General features: G+C 37.3%; 1 protein-coding gene across 1 annotated transcript in view; it reads right to left on the bottom strand.

The window, feature by feature from the left end:
* Positions 1-328: 328 nt before the first annotated feature.
* Positions 329-25,125, bottom strand: part of LOC140756890 (scavenger receptor class B member 1) — a 70,821-nt gene continuing 46,024 nt past the window's right edge. The window contains exons 3-10 of the mRNA XM_073092424.1: positions 24,907-25,070; positions 15,847-15,991; positions 4,418-4,618; positions 3,700-3,927; positions 3,177-3,291; positions 2,335-2,485; positions 1,670-1,811; positions 329-1,319 (exon numbers count right to left, since the gene is read on the bottom strand). Coding sequence (XP_072948525.1) covers positions 621-1,319; positions 1,670-1,811; positions 2,335-2,485; positions 3,177-3,291; positions 3,700-3,927; positions 4,418-4,618; positions 15,847-15,991; positions 24,907-25,070 — 1,845 coding nt within the window. The 3' untranslated portion in view covers positions 329-620. The remainder of the gene's footprint in view (positions 1,320-1,669; positions 1,812-2,334; positions 2,486-3,176; positions 3,292-3,699; positions 3,928-4,417; positions 4,619-15,846; positions 15,992-24,906; positions 25,071-25,125) is intronic.

Here is a 25,125-nt window from a genome sequence, read left to right as displayed (position 1 = left end):
TCCTATTCTTGTAATGTTAATAAATAACTTATAAAAAAAATGGATGGTAAAAATATTGATTGCCTTTTTTTACGGCACTTCAAAAAATTACCTGAAATTCATGCTTCTAGACTAGAATACCCCCTTAATTCGCGAATTATTCGAAAATTTTCGAATTATTCGAAATTTTTCGAATTATTCGAAATTTTTCGAATTATTCGAATTTTTTCGAATTATTCGAAGAATTTCGAATAATTCGAAAATTCGAATTATTCGATTCGAATTTCGAATCGAATATTGATATTCGATTCGATTCGATTCGAACGATATTCGCACACCCCTAATATTTATATAAAAATATGATTTTGTCTGACAAGTTCAATGCCTGTAGATATAATAATATAGGGTCAAATACGTCATTCGCTTAATAATACATATAACTAAGCCCTAATAAAGTTTTGCACACACTAATTCACACGTTTATTCTCACTTCTCAAGTCACTTACTCATTAGTTCCAAGTCTTTCATGGCAAGACTAAGTTCAAAGATCAGTTCCAATTCACTTTAAGTCTTTGAAAATCTCACTTAAAAATTCTTCGAGCCCTTCAATTATTAAATAATCCAAGGATTCATTTATTCGTTCAATCGATATATAATTCATTTTTTGGTTCGTCTAACTTCTGTAGCTGTTTCGATCTTCTATTCTCGTTTTTGGGGTGATAAGTTTCAAATTCACTTCCGTCATCCACCACTTCTAAATATTTGCATTCGTCTTCACTGTCCTGTGTCACTGATTGGTAGGAGTTCCCTGAATCACTCTTATATGCGTCGTTAGTTTCCTCTTCAATATGTGGTGGAATTAGAGAATTCTTTCGATCGCTCATATTGTTTTTGGTTTGAGTTATTTCGTCTTTGACTTTACCTTTCATGTTTCCAACAGAATCAGAGAATTTTCCTGTTAATAAATGACTTAATTGTTTAATTCTATCACTATGACTTTTTATGAATGGTTTCTTTAATTTCTCATCAGAACTGTCTGATTCAGATTCGTTTAACGGTACTTCGCAAGGAGCGTATATGCTGTCCTTGTTACTCCTTTTATTTTGGGTATTTTTCTCCTTTTCAATCCACATGTTGCTTCTAAAGTTCATGTTGCATTGCGTCTTCTGTCCGTTGCAAGATTTGAACATGATTTTGAATGTTAGTATGTAGATTGTTACTAGAATCAAAATGGTTCCAACCATAAAGCTTATATACATCGCGGCTCGTTCCACTAATGGTAAGATATTTAGGTACATCTTGAAACGCTGTTCCATTCCTGATGGGAGTTGATACATTCTCTGTGGGACAGAAATATAAAATTAATGCAAGAAAATTAAATGCTTTCTAACCTTATAGTAATATACGGTTCAACGTTATGATCATACAAGTTAATTAGCATCACATAATATCATATAATAATCATATAATAAGTTCTATAATCATCAAATAATAAGTTCTTAAATATGATTGTGAAAATTCGAAAAAAGAGGACTAGTAAATATTATGAAAACAAAAAGCCGTATTGCTAATATATCTGAAATGGGTAATAATATAGTTTATGATAGTTCTACAATTAAGATTAATCCAACAACATCTCATATATTAAAATGAAGATATAAAAGAAAAAGAAAAGATAGAATATACTCACAATATCAAACCAAAGCATAGGGAGGTACATATCTGCGAATCTCGCGGTATTCTTGATAGCGGCGATGTCACCTAACGCCATGTTGATTTGGATCTTGGCGCTCACGTCCAAAGGAAGGCCGGAGTCGGGCTGGATCCACATCCTGGAAGACAATTATGAGTATTAAAGGGGGTTTCGGGTCGTTTTTACAATATAGGAGTAGCAGACGAGCAGTTCAGCTTATGCTACTGCCGCCCATGGACATCTGTAATCAACCCCAGATAGGATTAGATTCCTGTGGTCGACCACAAATGCGCCGCTACTCTTGACTAAGCTGGAACCTCGGAAAAGTATGTACTAGTTAAGAAACACGGCCTCTTGATCGAGGGGTCCGAGGTTAAAATTCCAGGCATGCTCCAATATTTTTTTAAAGTTATGTGCATACTAGAAATTAATTGTCACTTGCTAAAACGGTGAAGGTAAAATCGTGAAGAATCGTCTCATGAGCATTCTTAAAAATGTGTTCTAAGGTATGTGAAGTCTGCCAATACGCACTTGGCCAGCGAGGTGGACTATGGCCTAATCCTTCTCATTCTGAGAGGAGACCCGTGCTCAGCAGTGGGACAGTAATGGTTTGATGATGATTATTGTGGAAGGTAATGATGATGTTATAACAAATATCTTACCTAGTCTCATGTTCCTCTTGGTTTGGCCTGAGACCCTCAACCTTGCTGAAGAGGATATCATCCCCTTTGTAGAAATGAGGGTAGGAGAGAGCGATGGGGAAGCCGTAATAGCAATCTGTGACGTCAATAAGACCCTCTGGGAGACATTTACCTGAAAATAAAGAAGTAATTATAAATCTAAAAAAATATATAAAAAATGGATTTGAATGTGTTGGAATTGAGAAGTAAAAGAAGTTGTAGGATTTTTGAATCAATGAATCTTGTGATTCGATGAGTTCTTTAAACTGGACCGAAAAGCAATTTGGTTTTTTTGATTCAATTGGAAAGTGAATCTAAACCTTCTTATAGATTTAATCTTAAAACTTGATTGTGTGCATATTGTAAAATCAATTGATTCATTTATGAAAACTTCAATTATTTCTTGAAAATAAAGGTACAGGTATCATTTTCAAAAATTGTGCCCGAATTTGGATCATTTGGAATTTACACCAGAAATTTAAAAATTTTCATCTATACCGACTGGCTTTGAAATTTTTTGAACTGAATTTGAGTTGAATTTAAAAGTATTTTATAGGGGGTAGAATATCATATTTACATTCCAGGGGCAGCATAAGGAGCACCTATTTCTTTCTGATAACAGGAATATTAAGGGACGTAAGGGAGAGACGCTTATCCTACATTTCACCTAAGCAGAAGTGGGCCACAAATGTGGATTCATCCCACTTCTGGTAAAACTCTAATCTCATCTGGGATTGATGTTGGCATCTATAGATGTTCAACAACAGTGACAACATTATTAGAAAGTCGTTCCTATACTACTTCAGTATTATAAGAATCCTTACCATGCCTACAGAAACATTTGTTTTCTTCATACACCTTGCCGTTATCCAGCATATGTTCCGGGAATGTGTACATGTAGCCCTTCAGACCGTTCTTCATGCCCTCTTTTACTGGGATCTGGAATATAATGAACAGTTTTATTTATGTAAGATTATTGAAAGGTGTGGAAAGAGAAAGATAAAAGAGCTATTTTAGGATAGGAGATCTGAGGTACACTTCCAATCTTATTTAAAGTAGATCTGTAACGGCAGTGGCCTTTAGGTGGACTTCATTCTCGGTTACTACTACTACTACTACTACTACTCGCATATAAAAAAATGAGCCTTTCTGGCCCTCTTTCTTTAAAAAAATCAGTCAAAACTTGCAATATATCTATAACCTTGAAATATAAGCTAGTAACGACCAAAAAAATTCTGTTAAGAATGTACTTGTAAAAATTGGATGAGTAGTTTTTTGAGACGGACATAGCGATCGAAAACAGAATCTCGTTTTTTGAATCCGTTAAAGAAATGTTTGGTTACTTACCAAAGGAGCAGCACGACAGAGACTCTTCCTGAAGAAGAGGATAGTCTCATTCCTCTCAACACCACCTTTGAACTTGGTACCATCAGAGGCATACTGAACATTGGAGCAATGCTTTCCCTCCCATTGTGGTAAATCGGTTGAACCCTTATAGGTATCGATAAGACCGGCTAATTGAACGTCGTTCTCCCCAGTGAAAATGGTCTCGAAGTCGCCGTTGAAATCATACATCTGGAAGATAAAGATGAATTAAAGATAAAGATTGAGAAAGAAAGGAAACTGTAAGAAAATCCAAATAGAATAAATTTAGAAGACTTTTTGCAAGATAAGATCGGTGTAAAACTACTTCTTGAAGTTTGTAAGAGCAATAGTCTTAAATACCAATATAGGTCGACCTTCACCGAGCTGGTTAATGAATGAAACGTTTTTATATCAAATTGCTAAATGCAATATGTCAAAAATATATCGCAAATGGGGTGACTAAAAAAATTCAGTCCGGAGTATGACTAAAAATATTTGTATCTTAAACATTTCATTTGTTTCGTTAATAAACAAATTCCATACCAATCGAAAGTATGAAGCCTATAGAATATGCAAACGTTAAGTTAGGTTAGGTTATTTTTTTATTTGTTTAAGTTTGACTATTTCTTTCTTGTCACAATCCTTGATTCCTTCACGAACCAACGAGGTTATCACTGCTTACGACGACCAAAACACTTACTCTATCAATAAGCCCAAGTTTATCGAAGTAGATCCACCCCGGCATGAAGGTGTTGCCCAGGGTCATCAGCTCAGACTTGTAGCCCATCATGAACTCCCGCGCCGTCATCCTGGCGAGCGGCTGGCTGTTTGTCAGCCCTATCAGGTTGTTGAGACCGAAGCGGGCCATGAAGCTCTGCTGTGAGACCACGTTGGCTATACTCTGGAACAAGAAAATATAGGTTTTAAAAATTTCCTTTTTGTGACGTCCTCGTTTATCTTATTTTTTTTATTATTTATTGATTTAGATACACCATCGACTTTTTTTTTTTTTTTTTTTATAATATAGAAGTAGCAGACGAGCATGCAGTCCACCTGATGGTAAGTGGCTACTGCCGCCCATGGACATCTGTAATCAACCCCAGATAGGATTAGATATTCCTACCTGAGGTCGGCCACAGATGCGCCGCTACACCTGAGGACTAAGCTGGAACGCCTCGGAAAAGTATGTCTCCCTTACCACACTCTTCAAACCGGAACACAGCAGCGCCTAACACTGCTGTTATTAGGTAGAAATAGGTGTGGCGGTGGTGCCGCCGGAGTCGAACCACAAAGGGTTCTACCACCTTCCTTATCACTAGACATTCCTTAATACTAATATGACAATTTGTTTGGTTCAGTCATAGATTAGTAAAGATACTTCGCCGCCTTGAAATTGAATGAAGCCACAAACGCCTTATTTTAGTAAGTTCTTTTTTTGAATTCCTGACAAATAAAAACATTTTTAGAGAAAATTTACGAATAAATAACTAATACTGCATAATTTACGTAATAAATAAATAATTATTTCAAATATTTTAGGGACATTTTAGCACGGAGACGTGGCAAAACTTTTTTACGCAACTATTTCAATTCTCAAAACTGGGTACATTTTCTTGTTAGGAGTGAGTAATCTTTACTAATCTATGGGTTCAGTGTGATTCGCCATTACAGGTATATACAACACTCGTCGTTTTTTTATAATATAGGAGTAGCAGACGAGCATGCAGCCCGCCTGATGGTAAGTACTACTGCCGCCCATGGACATCTGTAATCAACCCCAGATAGGATTAGATATTCCTACCTGAGGTCGGCCACAGATGCGCCGCTACCCCTGAGGACTGAGCTGGAATGCCTCGGAAAAGTCTGTCTCCTGTATCACACCCTTCAAACCGGAACACAGCAGCACCTAACACTGCTGTTATGAGGTAGAAATAGATGTAGCGGTGGTGCCGCCGGAGTCGAACCACAAATGATTCTACCACCTTCAAGTATTATAACTATAAACGAAGTGTAGGTTAATACATATAACATAGAAAAAAAAATAAAGGTAATAAATATTAAGTTAGAACGATTCGTTTTAATCATTAATTGGAATTAAAATAAAACTTATTGTAAATGTTGTATTGTATTGTAAGCAATAATGAGATACTATCTACATTCATATCCTCATTTAGTTCTATTGTTAAATTGATAATATCAGAACAATAGTCGTATATTCATTTGCAATATTTTTTTTTTATTTTCGTAAAACAAAGTTCAAATAATTTGTGAATTTATTTTTTACTATTCGACGTTTCACACAAAAAATTACCTATTCTGTTTTTTTTATATTCTAACACCATATGTTAAGTTGTAGGTAATCGATTAATAATAAATTAATAAAATCGAACGTAAGTAACGACTTCCTTGAAAACAAAAAAAACAATATTTGCATTGATTTCTAATTTATCTAAAATTATATTTTAGAATAATAACATACGCAATAAAACTGACAGGCATCACTTGATTTATGTAATACACGTGTGTGTGGAGTTTCTTACGCCTTTTCTGAACCATACAAAACACTTCGTAGCTGTGGGACATTTTTTACGGTTAGATCATCATTAACCCATTATGGCCTTACAGCTGAGCCCGGGTCTCTCAGAATGAGAAGGATTAGGCCATAGTCCACCGCGCTGGCCAAGTGTGAATTGGTAGACTTCACGTACCTTTGAAAACCTCTTTTTACGATTTCTCCGGTATGCAGGTTCCTCACAATGTTTTCCTTCACCGTTTAGGCATGTGATAATTAATTTCTAATATGCATATAACTTTGAAACATCTGAGGTGCGTGCCTGAAATTTGAACCTCCGACCCCTCGATGTAGAGGGCGACTTTTTGCTTCTAAAGAGAGTTCTATAAATAGGACATAATTATTTTGGTTTTCCGAGGACTCCGGGATTTCCATAGGAACGCAACGGGAGTCCTCTTAGCGCGGTACCCCGTCGGACTCCACCCAGGTGATTTGAATTGAAGGTGGTAGAACCCTTTGTGGTTCGACTCCGGCGGCACCACCGCCACACCTATTTCTACCTAATAACTGCAGTGTTAGGTGCTGCTGTGTTCCGGTTTGAAGGGTGTGGTAAGGGAGAAAGACTTTTCCGAGGCATTCCAGCTTAGTCCTCAGGGGTAGCGGCGCATCTGTGGCCGACCTCAGGTAGGAATATCTAATCCTATCTGGGGTTTATTACAGATGTCCATGGACGGCAGTAGCCACTTACCATCAGGTGGACTGCATGCTCGTCTGCTACTCTTATATTATAAAAAAAAAACAAAAAAACCCAGGTGAGCATGACGCTTGCCAATCCGTCTGGTGTGTACGGTATGCGACCACACATATCGCCGTCCTTCCCGGGGTCGCTGGCCGGGCGGTTCGAACTCCCACTCTTGCCCGTAACCCCGGAAGCCCCCGTTTAGTCGCCTCTTACGACCGTAGGGGATATTATCCCTATTCTGGTCCCGGAACTACAGGGACATTATTGACCCCAAGAAGATTCTGTGACGTCACGATTAGAACTCAATTGATGGCGTACGGTTTGTATTTCTTATGTGCAAGTCTTTAAAGCAGTTTTAATAGTACCTAAGTAACACTTTGTTTGCATAGATGTAAAGATAAGAAAATGGCCGAAAAACTACAATTTGTCTCGCCTGACTGCGTATGTACCAAATCTTTTTATTAACCTACAATTATAAATATATTCCCACGAGAAACGCTTTTTTACCTAATTATATTTTTTACCAAAAAATATTAGTGTGTTCAAAATTGTAAAAATGTACTATTTACCATACTAGTGATGCAATGTTGCTTTTATATATAATTTTTATTTGTTAGTTTAACTAAATTTTAAACCAGTCAACCTCAACCGACTGATAATTTGCATATATATTACATGTTTTCCATTGAAATGTTATATTTCGATTGCAATGGTCAAAAGTCGCAATTTTATATTTTTAGATATCAAGGGGGGGTTAGTATACCGGGACAAGAATAGGGTTACGGTATCCCCTGCCTGTCGTAAGAGGCGGCTAAAAGGGGGCTTCCGGGGTCGTGGGTGGCAAGAGTGGGAGCTCGAACCGCCCGGACAGCGACCCCAGGAAGAACGGCGATATGTGTGGTCGCATACCGTCGTACGCACCAGACGGTGCGGCGAGCGTTAAGTTCACCTGGGCGTAGCCCGACGGGGCAATGCGTTAAGAGGACTCCGGTCGCGTTCCTTTGGAGATCCCGGAGTCCTCTACGCAGCGTCGAGGACGGCCACCGCGGGGGTTTTAGTGCGGTAAGAGTCCCACATCACCCTGTGTCGCTCCCACGGCATCGGGTACCTTTTGAAGGTTTCCCCCTCGTGAACAAAAATTTCTTTTCCTTCGGCCGCCATCTTGAAAAAGGGGCGCAAATAGTTTTCAGGTTCTATCAGGCAAACTATTCGTCGCACAGAAAATTTGTAAGAACAATTAAAATCTCAAATTGAATTAGCTACAACTTTGGTTCTATAACTTTTTATCGTAGAATCAAAAATATAACATTTAATAACGAAAATAGATAAAGTTTGGGAACATTCATTAACAACTTTAATTCATTTATAAAAAAGACATGAGAGCATTGTGATAAAGGGATTTTAAAGGAATAATTTTGTCTACATATTTTGTAAATTACATTTTATCTTATATATAAAATTCTTGTGTCACTATGTTAGTTACCGTGCTCCTCCGAAACGGCATTACCGATTTTCACCAAATTTTATATGCATATGCAGTAGGTCTGAGAATCGGCTACTATCTATTTTTCATACCCCTAAGTGATAAAGGTTGTTCACCCTTAACATTATTTTATTTATATGGCAACACAACGTTTGCCGGGTCAGCTAGTAACATATAAAATAATAATAAAAGCAATGAATATAATTTTAACTTCTTTCATTTTTCTTTTTTAATTTAAATTTTTCCCTTCATTCTTAAAAATAACGTATAAATGACAAAGTTCATAGGTTCTTGTTTAAATCATAGATTAGTAAAGATTACTCACTCCTAACAAAAAAATGTACCCAGTTTTGAGAATTGAAATAGTTGCGTAAAAAAGTTTTGCCACGTCTCGGTGCTAAAATGTCCCTAAAATATTTGAAATTATTATTATAAATTCTTTAATTATCATGTAAATTACGCAGTATTAGTTATTTATTCGTAAATTATCTCAAAAAATGTTTAGATTTGTCAAGAATTCAAAAAAAGAACTTACTATAATAAGCCATTTGCGGCTTCATTCAATTTCAAGGCGGCGAAGTATCTTTACTAATCTATGGTTTAAATAATATCAAAGTCAAAGACATAAAGTAACTGTTTATTGGGCCTTTTAGGGACTTGGGTCATGGGCTATGGGTCATTTCACAACGACTAGCCAGACCTCGATTTTAAAAGTAAAAGAAAGTATTTTTAGTATAATTCAATGTAAAGTGGGTCATTGTTATTAAAGTTTTTAGGGTTCCGTACCCAAAGGGTAAAAACAGAACCCTATTACTAAGACTTCGCTGTCTGTCCGTCTGTCCATCTGTCACAGGTCTATACCTCCGGAACCGTAATAGATAGACACATCATTTTTTTACAGAGGATGCATAATGGTGGCCGCTATAACAACAAATACTAAAAATAAAATAAAGTTGAATAACAAAGGAAGACCCCTGTACCCGTACAACAAACCGATATTCGGGGTTCGGCATTTTTAGATATAACTCTTAAACCGCACTAAGAAGCCGGTTGAAATTTTTACAATCCGTTTACTTACAACTGCTATTATAATAAATACAAATAAGAACCGTTTTATGGTTATATATATGGTATATTTTAATAGTTATTTTAATTTTATTATACGTTGTTTACATATTGCATCACCCCAACGCCATCTATTTTTGTGTCATATAACTAAGTATTGTTGAAAATAATAAAATGAATAAAAATGAGAAAAAAATAAAGAATGGTGGTACGGAACCCTCCATGTGCGAGTTCGACTCGTACTTGGCGAATTATTTCTTCACCTGTCTGAGGTTCGAATACCAGGCGGACGGATCTGTTTATATCAACCATTACTGTCCCTGCTGGGCACGGGTCTCCTCTCAGAATGAGAAGGATTAGGCCATAGTCCACCGCGCTGGCCAAGTGCGTATTGATAGACTTCACATACCTTTTAAAAATTTGAATCTTTCTGGTATGCTGGTTTCTTCACAATATTTTCCTTCACCGTTGAAACAAGTGATAGTTAATTTGTAATACTGGACATCTATAATTAAACCCTGCTCAATGTCAACCTCAGATGCGTTGCTACCCCTGAGGACTAAAGTTTGAGTAACTTTAGTCCTCAGGGGCAGCAACGCATGTACAACAACAATATATTTGAAGGTGTTAGGACCCTTTGTGCTTCGACTCCGGAGTTAACACCACCACATTATTTCTGACTAATAACAGCAGTGTTGAGCGCTGCTGTGTTCTGGTTTGAAGGTTGTAGTGAGGGAGACATACTTTTCCGAGGCGTTCAGCGTAGTCCTTAAGGTTAGCAAGACATCCTTGCCCAAGCTTAGGTAGGAATCTAATCTTATCTAGAGTTGATTACTGATATCCATGGACGGCAGTAGCCACTTACCATCAGGTGGACTGCATGCTTAGCTACTTCAATATTATAAAAAAATGTTGCATACCGGAACAATGTTATCCTTCCTCCTTTTAAAGTAAAATTACTTCCTTTATAATGCTTCTAGAAGTTTCAATAACTTGTTTCGTAATTGATTTGTGATGTCGAATCTTAGTCATATTCTAAGTAAAACTCGGTTTACATGTGGTATTGATATGTTAGCTACTCTAAAGACTAAGTTGGAACGTCTAGAATAAATATGCTGTCTGTCATAGCTCTAGGGGCTTAAGGGGGCGGAAGGGGTGGACCGCCCCGGGCCCCCGATTCTGGGGGCCTCCAAACACAGTTGCTAAAAAAACCTCGTCAGAACCAAACAATCTATGAAATGTGTAACAGCGAAAAAAAAGGTCACCGAATCACAGGCGAATGCTATGATACATTTGTAATTTTGTAAGATCATATCAACTTTTTACATTGGGGGCCTCCATTGAACTTTCCGCCCCGGGCCTACGACCTTAGTCCACCACTGTGTCATAAGCACTCGGCGGGCTTTATCTCTTGAACCGTGATAGGTAGCAAATACTAAAAATAAAAATCTTGATAATAAAAGGGGGTCCCATACAAGGAACCTATTTTTTGGAATTTTTCACTGTATTTATTATACGTAAAATTGTCACAATGCATTCATTTTTACGTCTGCAAGATATTAAATACAAAAAAAAACAAAAAAAACTAAAATTTCGTGTTACAGAACCCTCCACGCGCAAGATGACTCGCACTTGGCCAATTATTTAAATCTCTCGTGTAAAGGCCCTACTGGATGTAACCCAGCCCTTATTTTAGACCTTGCTATACATTGAACCGAACGACGCCCTCGCGTAGGTCAAAATATGACCTTTTATTATTTTCGCAACTCCAAGGCAATACGCTAATTGGCAGGCAATAAATACTTACTAATGTATTAATTAAATTGTAAATTATTAGGTTCGTGATATGGTATCAGGCCCTAAGAGTGTTTCGATGTTTGTTATGTACTAATTATAATACATATCGATTCCTTAATTCGCAAATCAGCCAACTCCACTTTTTATCATTTTTTTTTCTATTTTGATTTCGTTCAACGCCATTTACTATCAAAATAAATAAAAAAAACATTTTGACAAAAAGTGGAGTTGGCTGATTTGCGAATTTAGGTATCGATATTAGCATTGGCGAAATAAGCTCATAGGGGACCAGGGGCACCAACCAGGAGGAGCAGGTTGAAGGCCCCCAGTAAAATGTTGATGTTTTAATAATATAGGAGTAGCAGACGCACGCAGTCCTCCTGATGGTAAGTGGCTACTGCTGCCCATGATCTGTAAACCCCAGATAGGATTAGATATTCCTACCTGAGGTCGGCTACAGATGCGCCGCTTCTCTTGAGGACTAAGCTGGAACGTTTCGGAAAAGTTTGTCACCCTTACCAAATCCTACAAACCAGACCACAGCAGCACTTAACACTGCTGTTATGAGGCTGAAATAAGTGTGACGATGGTGCCGCCGGAGTCGAACCACAAAGGATTCTCCCACTTTTAATAACCAATTGATGTGAATGGAACCTCATCCTTCGGCAAGTGTTGCATTGGTTACTCCAAGGTCATTTTGGATCCCGATCGTACCAAAGCTATATCCACACCCATGTCTGCTCGTATACTAATTATACTACAATTTAGCAATATCTCGATTGCAGTTGCAAAATCGTGTTTGGAAATGTTGTGCAAAGGTCGTTCTGGCCCTTTCATTGAACTTACTCGTATAAATTAGCATTGAAGAACCCTTCATTGATTGTTTGCGATTGTTACCGTTTTTTTAACGGAATTGTAAATTAGCGATGGCCCTTTTTTATATAATATAGGAGTAGCAGACGAGCATGCAGTCCACCTGATGGTAAGTGGCTACTGCCGCCCATGGACATCTGTAATCAACCCCAGATAGGATTAGGTATTCCTACCTGAGGTCGGCCACAGATGCGCCGCTATCCCTGAGGACTAAGGTGTAACGCTTCGGAAAAGTCTGTCTCCCTTACCACACCCTTCAAAACGGAACACAGCGGCGCCTAACACTGCTGTTTTTAGGTAGAAATAGGTAGCGGAGGTGCCGCCGGAGTCGAACCACAGAGGGTTTTACCATTTACTGCCTGTTTGTCTCAATAACAGATCTTTTTGGGCAGCCGTAACTTAACATCGTATTCATTCGTTATTTTTTACTTTTTTATATTTGTACCTAACGATACAGCAGACGTGCTACCTGATGGAAAGTAATTAACGTCGCCTATGGACATTTGCAACACCAGAGGAGTCAATGCATCGCCGGCTTTGAAGGAGAGTTTTCAAATTACTTCCTTTATTTAATTTTAACCAAATTGGTAATTAAATAATATTATTTACATAACAGACATCGACATTCTGACCTATACAAATTGACCTATACAATTCAATTAAATAATTGACTAATTAACTACTATGATTATTAGTATTACATTATATTAATTATTTAAAATAATTGAAATTCTATAATTAATTGACTATGTTACAATTGATATAATTATTACTATTAATTTTAAAATAAAATATTTGTTTAATAATGATACACATATTTCGTGTTAAAAAATTAAATTGTAAATATTAAATTGCAATACCCTAGCAGGGTGCATGCTTGCACTATATTTAATGTGTAAGACCTATAATAATAAGCATGAGCAATAAATAATTAGAATTAGAATTTGAATTTGAGCTCTTTTTGCACCTTTTTGAAGGTGGTAGAACCCTTTGTGGTTCGACTCCGGCGGCACCACCGCCACACCTATTTCTACCTAATAACAGCAGTGTTAGGCGCTGCTGTGTTCCGGTTTGAAGGGTATGGTAAGGGAGACAGACTTTTCCGAGGCGTCCCAGCTTAGTCCTCAGGGGTAGCGGCGCATCTGTGGCCGACCTCAGGTAGGAATATCTAATCCTATCTGGGGTTGATTACAGATGTTCATGGGCGGCAATAGCCACTTACCACCAGGTGGACTGCATGCTCGTCTGCTACTCCTATATTATAAAAAAAAGTCCCATGTCATAGCGCTCCGGGAATACCTCGGGAGGAAGCTTCCACATCTTACACGTCCGTGGCAAAAACGTCCGTGCAAACCGTTATTTTACGTTAAATTTATTTTTACATTGTATAAAAATACACTTTTTTATAATTTACAGAAACAAAGTTAACGAAAGTCGTGACCATAACCTTTGACGATTGAGGGCACAGTTGCAAAACGGAATCGAAACTGATTCTTCTAGAATACGCGATTTCTGTACGCGTTACAAGGTCGAAAATAGATTGGTTACGATATATTTCTTAATATTATGTAATTCGTTACACGGTATGTGTAACGCAATGAGTTAACACTAGAGATGTAATCTTTAAAGAATAATTGGATAAACTTGGTTTGAAGTTAACACTTTGTGGTTCGGAGGCACCACCGCCACACCTATTTCTGTTATAACAGCAGTGTTAAGCGCTGCTGTGTTCTGGTTTGAAGTGTGGCAAGGGAGACATATTTTTTCCTGGCGTTCTAGCTTAATCCTCAGGGGTAGCGGCGCATCTGTGGCCGACCTTAGGTAGGAATAGCTAATCCTATCTGGGGTTGATTACAGATGTATATGGGCGGCAGTAGCCACTAACCTGATGGTTAGTGGCTACTGCTACTACACCTGATGGTGGAGCGCATGCTCGTCTGCTACTCCTATATTATTAAAAAAATAATAAAGAAAAAGTCTGAGAGGAGACGTGCCCAGCAGTGGGACAGTAATGGGTTGACGATGATTTACTTAAATAAGTATCAGAAAATTAAGAAAAGAAGAAATTAAGAATAAATAAATAAAACAATACATACATACATTCTACACTAGTAATACAAAGTTTTAAACATTGTAGTATCTAATTGTTTTATGTAAATTATCACATTATCAAGTTCTTTGTTTTCAAACTAATTGTTTCTTTTTCCGTCCTGCGTTTTTCTAGTAAAAGCATTTTCTTAGACAATCAGAGAATAGCATTGGTTTAACTTCTAACGTCTTCAACACATTGACCCACTGCTGGGCACGGGTCTCCTCTCATAATGAGAAGGATTAGGCCATAGTCCACCGCGCTGGCCAAGTGCGTATTGGTAGACTTCACACTTTGAGAATGATTTTTAAAGAATTATGTTATATCGTATAGGTTCCTTCACGATGTTTTCCTTCACCGTTTTAGCAAGTGGTAAATAATTTCCAAAAAAAAACATTATTTAAACGCTAAACGCTTAAACGCTTTCTACACTCACAGCCCCACACTAAGATTCCCTGTGCCGTGGGTGCCATGGACACACACATAGACAAATACACAAACACCCAGACCCAGGAAAAGATATCTAAATTTATCATTTAAATTTCTGTCTGGCCGGGGATCGTACCCGGGACCCTTTGCGCGTCAGACCGGTATGGTGACCGCTCCGCCATTTAAAAATGATCGTCATTTAAAAATGGTCGTCATTTAAAAATGATTTACTTAAAAAATAAAAAAACAATTTCTATAATAATTAAATAATTTGTTTAATAAACAAAAAAATTGATTATGAAGTAAAAAAAATTAAATAATTAAATGTTTACATATTTTGATTTGCGATATTTAAACTGGTTACTTCTAATATATGTGAGAATATACTTAATTTGTAAGAAAAATATTAAAATAGATTACCCACATTAAACATATTGTTATGTGGGAACCAAGAAATATTATGTTAATTGTCTCTGTCAATAAAATATTGTGTTATTATAATTATTGTTATTGTAAAGAATACTAGTTGAAGGCTTACAGTTTTTATTTCTATATTTTTACCCGGATGCAAGGAAGGTTTTGATTTTCTCACGATTTTTTATTATAATATAGGTGTAGCAGACGAGCATGCAGTCCACCTGATGGTAAGTGACTACTGCCGCCCATGGGCATCTATAATCAACCCGAGATAGAATTGGATAGTCCTACCTGAGGTCGGCCACAAATGCGCCGCTACCCCTGAGGACTAAACAGGAACGCCTCAAATGTATGTCTCCCTTATCACACCCTTCAAACCAGAACACAGCAGCGCTTAACACTGCTGTTATAACAGAAATAGGTGTGCAGAATAGCGGTGGTGCCGCCAGAGTCCAACCACAAAGAGTTCCACCACCTTCATATAACAATCTTATATATAAAATTCTCGTGTCACAATGTTAGTTACCGTACTCCTCCGAAACGGCTTTACCGATTTTCGCCAAATTTTATATGTATATTCAGTAGGCCTGAGAATCAGCTAATATCTATTTTTCATACCTCTAAGTGATAAGGGTTGTTCACCCTCAACAGTTTTTCATTTATATGGCAACACAACGTTTGCCGGGTCAGCTAGTAATTAGTAAAAATATTAATCTACTTACCAACAAAGCGATATTCGGCAGGAACAACATGTCGTCCTCCTTATGCCCTTCAGATAGCTCTTCCACCCAGGTTAAGGGATGCATAGGGATGGCTGATAGGGTCCCGTTTTCGTTGAAACTTGTCACATTGTGTTCTAGGGCTTCTCTGTAAACAAATTTGAATATGAATGTGTATTTCTTTCTTTTTTTCTTTCTTTCTTTCTTTCTATTTGTAAAATTTCCCTACTGTCCCTTACGCTACAGTTATTGTTGTCCCATCATTGTCCCACTGCTGGGCACGGGTCTCTTAAAGTGATAGAGCTTTACCAATACCAAGTTGGAATTGGTAGACTTCACACAACTTTAAGATCTTTAAATAAAACACTTAATATTTTTTAATACAATTGAAGTAGGAACAAGCTTGCAATCCAAGATGGTAAGTGGTTACTGCCGCCCATGGACATATGTAGTCAACTCCAGATAAGATTAGATTCCTACCTGAGGTCGACCAGATGCCGCTACCTTTGAGGAATAAGTTGGAACACCTTGAATGGCTAACTTATAACACCCTTCAAACCAGAACACAGCAGCGCTTAACGCTGTTGTTATCAGGCAGAAATGGGTGTTGCGGTGGTGCCACAAAGGGTTCTACCACCTTCCATATTGAAAACAAAACCGAGAAAACAATTAAAACAACAATAATTGATTAATACGAAATGACGTCAATAAATATATGCACATTCTTAGCGTCATATCAATAATTGTAATCATATAAGTGATTAATAGTTTCAAAGGTTTACATTGATGTTCAGTGTGCGAATTTGATTCGATAAATACTTTATAAACTAGTTATGCTTTGCGGTTTCACATGCTTTTAAATACGCGTGGCGGAGCAGACACTATACTGGTCTGACGGTAAAGGGTTTCAGGTTCGATCCCCGGCCAGACGCACTAAATGATGAGTTTAGATGTCTGTTCTGAGTCATTTAGGAGATAGCAGGAACAAACAGACAGACATAATTGTTTTTTATGTTATAGTCACCGTATATGCAATTAGTAATAAGCTTTTGTAATTGTATCTCTCTTCTTCATCGATCTACTGTCCTACTGCTGGGCACGGCTCTGCTCTCAGAATGAGAAAAGCCATAAGCCATAGTCTACCGCGCTGGCCAAGTGCGAAGTGGTAGACTTGACATACATTTTTTGAAAACTTTTACATGAAAACCTTTTTTTTAAAGATTTCTTAAGTTTTACTTTGCCGTTTTTAAGTGATTAATTTCTAATATGCACTAAACTTTGAAAAAATCATTGGTGGAATGGAATTTGAACCTCGAATCGCTCGATCAAGAGGCCGAGTTTCTTAACCACTCTGCTATCACTGCTTTCCTTGTCATCCTTACCACATGTCAAACCAGAACACAGCAGCGCTACACTGCTGTTATTTTTTTTTTTTTTTATAATATAAGAGTAGCAGACGAGCATGCAGACCACCTGATGGTAAGTGGCTACTGCCGCCCGTGGACATCTGTAATCAACCCCAGATAGGATTAGATATTCCTACCTGAGGTCGGCCACAGATGCGCCGCTACCCCTGAGGACTAAGCTGGAACGCCTCGGAAAAGTCTGTCTCCCTTACCACACCCTTCAAACCGGAACACAGCAGCGCTTAACACTCCTGTTATTAGGTAAAAATAGGTGTGGCGGTGGTGCCGCCGGAGTCGAACCACAAAGGGTTCTACCACCATTAACCATACCATACGGCATATTACGCAGGAATATGCCGTATGGTATGGTGCCTTTAAAGTTTAACCACAGAGGGTTCTACGAAATTTGATTGTGCGTCATAATATTCCAAGCCGTTTCATCTTAGTCTTCAATGGTCTTACGTATCTGGGGTTGATTACAGATGTCCATGGGCGGCAGTAGCCACTTACCATCAGGTTGACACGCTCGCCTGCTACTCCCATATTATAAAACAATACAAAATCAGAAAAGGTTCCATCTTGAAATTATTAAACGCTAAAACCAGGCATAAGTTGTTCAAATACAGACAGAGTCAGTAAATTTTATATATTTACGCACTTGCATATATTAAATGGTTAAACACGGACGAACCAAGGCTGTATGTAGGCTGTATGTATTAGTATATCTTAATGACCTACACGTGGTTGTGAGTATGCAAAAACGTAGAATGTGTATCTGACGTCGTCAGATAATAAATTGTTGATAGAAATATATTAAGGATTTGTCGTTTTGTTTGTTAATTCTAGGAAAGGGTAAAATTCTTCCTCTATTAAAATATAATATACGACTATACAAAGAATAAAGCCCTGAAATAAAAAATTAAATAAGCAAATCCGACTGCTTCAAAATAACCGCTGCTTAAGAATGTCCGACATACATAGGCTGTTATGAATTCTAATCTAAAATTTGTCAAGCCAATTATGCTTCATACATATCTCCTTCTTTTTCTTTTCGAGGGGGAAATCTTCAAAAGGTACCCGACAGCGTGGGAGCAACGCGTGGGTTATATGGGATTTTTACCGCACTTAAACCCTTCGGTGGCCGTCCTCAGCGCTTGTTGGAGAACTCCGGGATCTCCGACGGAACACAACCGGAGTCCTCCAAGCGCGATGCCCCGATCGAGCCTAGGGGAGCGTTCGCTCCTCCCACGACCCCTGGTGATTACGACGGTATGCGACCACCCATACCGGCGTCCTTCCCGGGGTAGCTTACTGGACGGTTCGAGCTCCCACTCTTGCCGCCCGCAACCCCGGAAGCCCCCTGTTAGTCGCCTCCTACGACAGGCAGGGGGTATCCCCTGCCTGTCGTAGCCCATTCTAGTCCCGGAACTACAGGGACAACATATTTGATTACCTACCCTACCCTCCCCATACATTCCCTATCAGCTAACAGAATACTAAATTTAAAAAAATGGTGAAAATAATTTCTACTAAGTAATTAATAAGAGACTCGAGGACGGCCACATACGTGTTGCTACATCTGAGGACAAAGTTGAAACTTTTAACCCTGCTGTTGTTAGGCAGACATAGGAGTGGCGGTGGTGTTGAAGCTCTATCTATTACTTCCTATAGTCTAAGGCAATCTATGAGTTTCCGTAAATGAGACATAGTAGTGGGTTTTACAAAATACTTAATGTAAGGACATGCATCACATTTGAATGTGCATATATTAAATAGTCCATGTCTGGTATAGTGAGAAAATTCGCTAAAATATTTCATGGGGAATCGGACATTATATTATATTAGTTTAAGCTTAGATTTTTATAATAGTAGCAGACCAGCATGCTTCCATCTGATGGTAAGTGGCTTCTACCCAAGGACATCTTTAATCAATCTCAGATAGGATTAGATTTTTACCTGAGGTCGGCCACAGATGTGCTTCCTTTTTTCTTTTTTCTTTTCGAGGGGGAAACCTTCAAAAGGTATTTTTACCGCACTAAACGCTTGTTGGAGAACTCCGGGATCTCCGACGGAACACAACCGGAGTCCTCTAAGCGCGATGCCCGATCGGGCTCTACCCTGGGGGAGCAGTTTTCACTCCTCCCACACTGTGGTATTCACGACGGTATGCGACCAAAGATACCGCTGCCCTTCCCGGGATCGCTTACTGGACGGTTAGAGCTACTCTTGCCGCCCGCAACCCCGGAAGCCCCCTTTTAGTCGCATACGACAGGCAGGGGATACCGTAGCCTATTCTAGTCCCGGAACTATAGGAACACACAGATATGCTACCTATAAACAGCAGTGGGATTAACATGCTCTACGAAGCACGGAAGAGCATGTTAGCCTCTGACGGTCATAGTGCGGTTAATTTAAATTCCTAGGATTGTCATTATTATATTTAATTACAATTTCAAGAAATCTCGCGGTAGATTTCTAGGTATCTAGATATTCTTGTTAACTTTGTGGTTCATTAGAAGTATCGAGTTTAACAAGGTCAGTTAGTGCGTAACTGACCATGATTTATGATGGTCAACGTCACGACCGTGATTTAAAATGGTCAGCTTTTTATATAATATAGGAGTAGCAGACGAGCATGCAGTCTACCTGATAGTAAGTGGCTACTACCGCCCATGGTCATCTGTAATCAACCCCAGATAACATTCGTTTTCTACCTCAGGTTGCTCGTAGAAGCGTCGTTACCCCTGAGGAAAAAGCTGGAATGGAAAAGTATGTCTTCCTTACCACACCCTTCGAACCAGAACACAGCAGCGCTCTGCTATTATTAGGCAGGAATAGGTGTGGCGGCCCTCTGTGGTGCCGACGGAATCGAGCCACAAGAGGTTCTACCACCTTCAAACCTTGTTCATATTGCGAATTACTTACTAATTGTAAGTTGCGTAATAAATTTAAACGTAACAAATCCGTTTTGAATAACATTGTTTTTATTTTGACTGACTTAATAGTAATTTATCCGGTCTTTTTGCGTAATACAAAATAATATAAACAATATAACAATAAAAACAAAATATTTTGTTTTATATCATTTTTATTAACTTATCAATAAAGTTATCGAATTACCGAAGCTTATTTATTCAAGATTGTTTCATATAAAACTGTTTTCAACGTAAACAATCTATTACCGCTTCGGAAGATGTTCTGCAACTGTCATAGGGCAGCCATAGAGACGGTGGTACCTCCGGAGTCGATTAAAGAAGGGTTTATTTACTTTATTAAGTTCACTAACGGTTGTAACATTATACATATTTTATATTAAATCTAGTTACAATGCAAGCAATAAATGTACGGCCACTTAGAGGTAAATATCACATGAACGAATTAAAAACTAATTAAAAATACCTTGTCCCACGGACTAAATTGGGAATCTAAACCATTCTCAAGTCCCCTTGAACACACCCAACAAATTTCATCAAAATCAGTCCAGTCGTTTAGGAGGAGTTCAGTGACATACACACGCACATAAGAAATCTAATATATAAAATTCTCGTGTCACAGTTTTCGTTGCCATACTCCTCCGAAACGGCTTGACCGATTTTGATGAAATTTTTTGTGCTATGAGAATCGGCCAACATCTATTTTTCATCCCCCTTAGTGATAAGGGTTGTTCACCCTTAACATTTTTCTATTTATATGGCAACACAACGTTTGCTGGGTCAGCTAGTATATATATAAAGATTGACACTCTTGCAATAGGAGAGTTTGATCCCAATTTAGTTTTACAATGGGGAGGTACGAAGAGTTGAATCTGTTTGCGAGGCATGTTAACGGGTATACTAAAGGAGAGCTTAGAGAGAAGACGCGGACAATACATCTGAAAATTTAGTTATTTGTATAAGAAGATAAGATCTGATGCATCTCTCCAAGTATCCAAGCTAGACATAGCTAGTTATTAGTATAAAAGTATCATTAAATCATCATCATCAAAATATCATGTATGTGGTTAAATTCAATATTCATTTATTGCGCTATTGTATACAAACGTAACAATGTACATAACACTAGCTGACCCGGCAAACGTTGTGTTGCCATATAAATAAAAAAATGTTAAGGGTGAACAACCCTTATCACTTAGGGGTATGAAAAATAGATAGTAGCCGATTCTTAGACCTACTGAATATGCATATTAAATTTGGTGAATCGGTAAAGCCGTTTCGGAGGAGTACGGTAAGTAACATTGTGACACGAGAATTTTATATATAAGATTAAAAATTGAATACTCCGGAACTATTACAATTATTTTACATTAAAAAGTTGATAAACTTTCTTTTCTCAGAACGTCTTACGAATTTTCGATCAGGTCACGTGTCGTGACGCGAGTTTATTTTTTTTGCTAGAGCCTATCAAAACTTATTTGTAAAAACAAGTGATATATGTAATTATACCCTATGGACTCTAGAAATCCAAACCGATCCTAAACCTAACCTAAAACCTAGAACAGCTTTCTATCATCGGAATTGTGTGCCTATGTGTGGCAGAATATTCAATGCTATTCCTACGCACATAAAAGACTTGTCATTAACAAAAGTCAAACATAAACTAAGAATATGGCTAACTGACAAATGTTTTTACAATGTGCAAGAATTTCTTGACACAAAATGATTAATTTATTCAGTAATAAAATTGAATATCTTTTATTAAATTGAAATTGTATTGTATAAATGGTAATGAAATGAAATGAAATGAAATGAAATGACGGCACTTACAAATTGTCAGGTACAATATTTTTCTTAAACTACTACCAGATCGGAATGCGACCTCTACTGAGAAGATCCGGTAAGAAACTCTGCGGGTTTGTCTTTTTTTTTTAATAATAATTATTCTTTTTTTTTAATGCCATCATTTTTACATATAATTAATAAAGCATTAGCTCCAGTATCTTGCTTTACATTTATCTAAAAAAGAAGTTTGTTCAGCAAGATACGCTACACTTTGACATTTTCTTAATTAATTAATAATTTTGTTATTGATCAGTCCCAAGCTGTTTTATCATCAATATAATCAGAAATTTTATAATTTCGGAGGGAAGTTTATTATAAAAACGTACACATTGACCCATAAAAGAATTACTTATTTTGTGGAGACGAGTTACATGTATAAAATCTTGACATTCTAATTATAAATCTATTCTAATTTATAAATTTTGATATTTGTTGTATTATTTTGTATTTAAATAATAATAATTAATACTGTAACTTTATAATAATTTTGTACGTCAGTGATGACAAAATGCATAGTATTGTATTGATAAAATATATATTAAGCATTTCACAAAATAAATTTGATTTGATTTGATTTTTACCCGTCACAAAAAGTGCACAACGCCGTTAAGTTTTTCACTTAAATAAAATAAAACTAAACACTATGCAAATACATCATTGGCCACCTGATCTAATGTTTATTCAAAAAGGAAATAGTTGAAACCACAAATGTGGTTTGAAAAGGACATTTTTGCATACACACGGATGTTACTTATAAGGCATGTGTAGAAGAACAGTACCCTTACCATGAGTTTTCAAAACATCCCACAATTTTACGTTACGTTTACTCAATCCATTATTCCGTTCTGTTTGATTAGTAGACTGAGTAAACGTAATAATAAGTAAGTGCTCAAGTCTTTATGTCTACCTCGAAAGCGCCATTTTGTCAATTTAGACATTTGATGTTACGTTACTGACACTTTAGTTCTGATACAATCCGCTAGGGGCGTTGATTGGAAATTGTATGGTCAAATACGTAAACAAATACCAAAACAGTCATATTTGCTAAAACGTAAAACTCATAGTAAGGGTACAGAACCCAAATGAAATATAAATATTTCTCCAACTTTTTTGTTCCCGCGCAAAATACAACTCAAACGTCAAGCCCGTTCTTTTTTCGGTAACTCATAAAATTTAATCAGCCAGTGATTATAAAAATAACATTTATTTATTTATTAAATGGATTAAACACATAAGAAACAGTGTTTAAAATGAGTCATTACTTAATCATTAGATACTAAGTCGTTTTTAATGAGTGTTTACAATGATACATCTAAATATATATAACTCAAAGGTGACTGACTGACATAGTGATGTATCAACGCACAGCCCAAACCACTGGACGGATCGGGCTGAAATTTGGCATGCAGGTAGATGTTATGACGTAGGCATCCGCTAAGAAAGGATTTTGATCAATTCTACCGCCAAGAGGATAAAATAGGGGATGAAAATTACTTCGTAACGCGAGCGAAGCCGCGGGCAGAAACTCGTTTTAAATAAGCTCAAAGGGTACATTCCAACTGTTCTTACTATTACAAGTAATTACATCATACATTATTAGGTATATGGTACACATTTTAAAAATGTTACATTAAATACAAAAAATAAATGTCTTAAGCTAAAAATCCTTACTAATATTATAAATCCGAAAGTAACTCTGTCTGTCTGGCTGTCTCTTCTTCACGCCCAAACCACCGATTTTAATGAAATTTTGTACAAAGATAGTCTGAGACCCGAGTTTGTATCCCGGAAATCCCACGGGAACTAGGGATGGCGATCTAAGATCGATTAATCGGAGAATCGATCATTTGGACCCAAACATCGATTATTTTAATCGATATTAGTAAGGATTGAATCGTAAACTATGCATTTGATCAAGTGATGATCTTTAGCAAAGTTGTTGTCCATGGGCCCACGAAGGTTCCAGAGTTGGTACGACCAATTTTCGCCAGATGGTGCAACTGTCGATCCAATAAAGGTACAAATTTTCAGTTTTATGTATGTTAGTATGTCATATTATGTGAAGCCGCGGGTAAAAACTAGTAATTAATAACTCGAGTACAATGGAATTAGGTTTTATTTTATTATTACTATTGATTTTATGTACTACTCATTACAAGAATTAGGAATTCATATAAATTGTGTGTGCGATTTAATTAATTAATTTAATTTAATAGTATTTTATTTTATTTTATTATAATATATAAAATAAAAAAATAAAATAGTAATTCCTTTTCAGTTCATTATTTTTAACAGGTAAATATGTAATACCCTTATTTTCATGGTCGAGTTTTTATTTTTGAAAACATGATTTATTTTCTGAGAATTTAAGTCGAGGTACCACCGCAACACCTATTTCTACCTAATAACAGCAGTATTAAGACTGCACTGTCCTGATCTGAAAGGTGTGGTAAGATAGACATACTTAATATCTGAGGTATTCCAGCTTAATTTTCGGGGGTAGACTCGCATCTGTGGACGACCTCAGGTAAGAATATCTAATCCTATCTGATGTTGGTTACAGATGTCATAGGCGGTAATATATATTCACTAATAGTCCGCGCCAAACTACTAGTCCGCTCTGAATATAGAAACGAGTCGCGTCGACTAGGAAATTGTAGATATTAGCGGGACGAAGACAGTGCGGACTCCCCCGGCACCCTCCGCTGCCCGCTCTCGCCCACGGGTACATAGCTGCGTTAGTATGCGCTTACGTTGCTACGGAATTTATGCTTGTAGTTGTGTGCAACAACTTCAGAGCGGACTAGCAGTTTGGCGCGGACTACACCATCAGGTGGACTATATATATGCTACTTTTATAAAATAGTTATTAATCGTACCTGTATACATAAGGGCCGACTTCTTCAAGCTTAATCTTAGAGTCATTCCCTGCCATATACGCCTCAGCATTTGTGATGTTGAAGAGGTATATTCTGGTGTACAACTCGATTTCAGGTTTCCTCCATAACTCGAAGATCTCTCCGCCATCTTGTAATACTATTTTCTGGAATAAAATAAACTTGTCAAACATAAATTTTAACTTTATTAAAAAAGTTTTT

Source organism: Epargyreus clarus, unplaced genomic scaffold (assembly GCF_041222505.1).
Source record: "Epargyreus clarus isolate Ecla_fem2 unplaced genomic scaffold, WU_Ecla_fem_2.2 ptg000036l, whole genome shotgun sequence".
Classification (NCBI taxonomy): Eukaryota; Metazoa; Arthropoda; class Insecta; order Lepidoptera; family Hesperiidae; genus Epargyreus; species Epargyreus clarus.
This window is presented reverse-complemented; position numbering and strand designations above follow the sequence as displayed.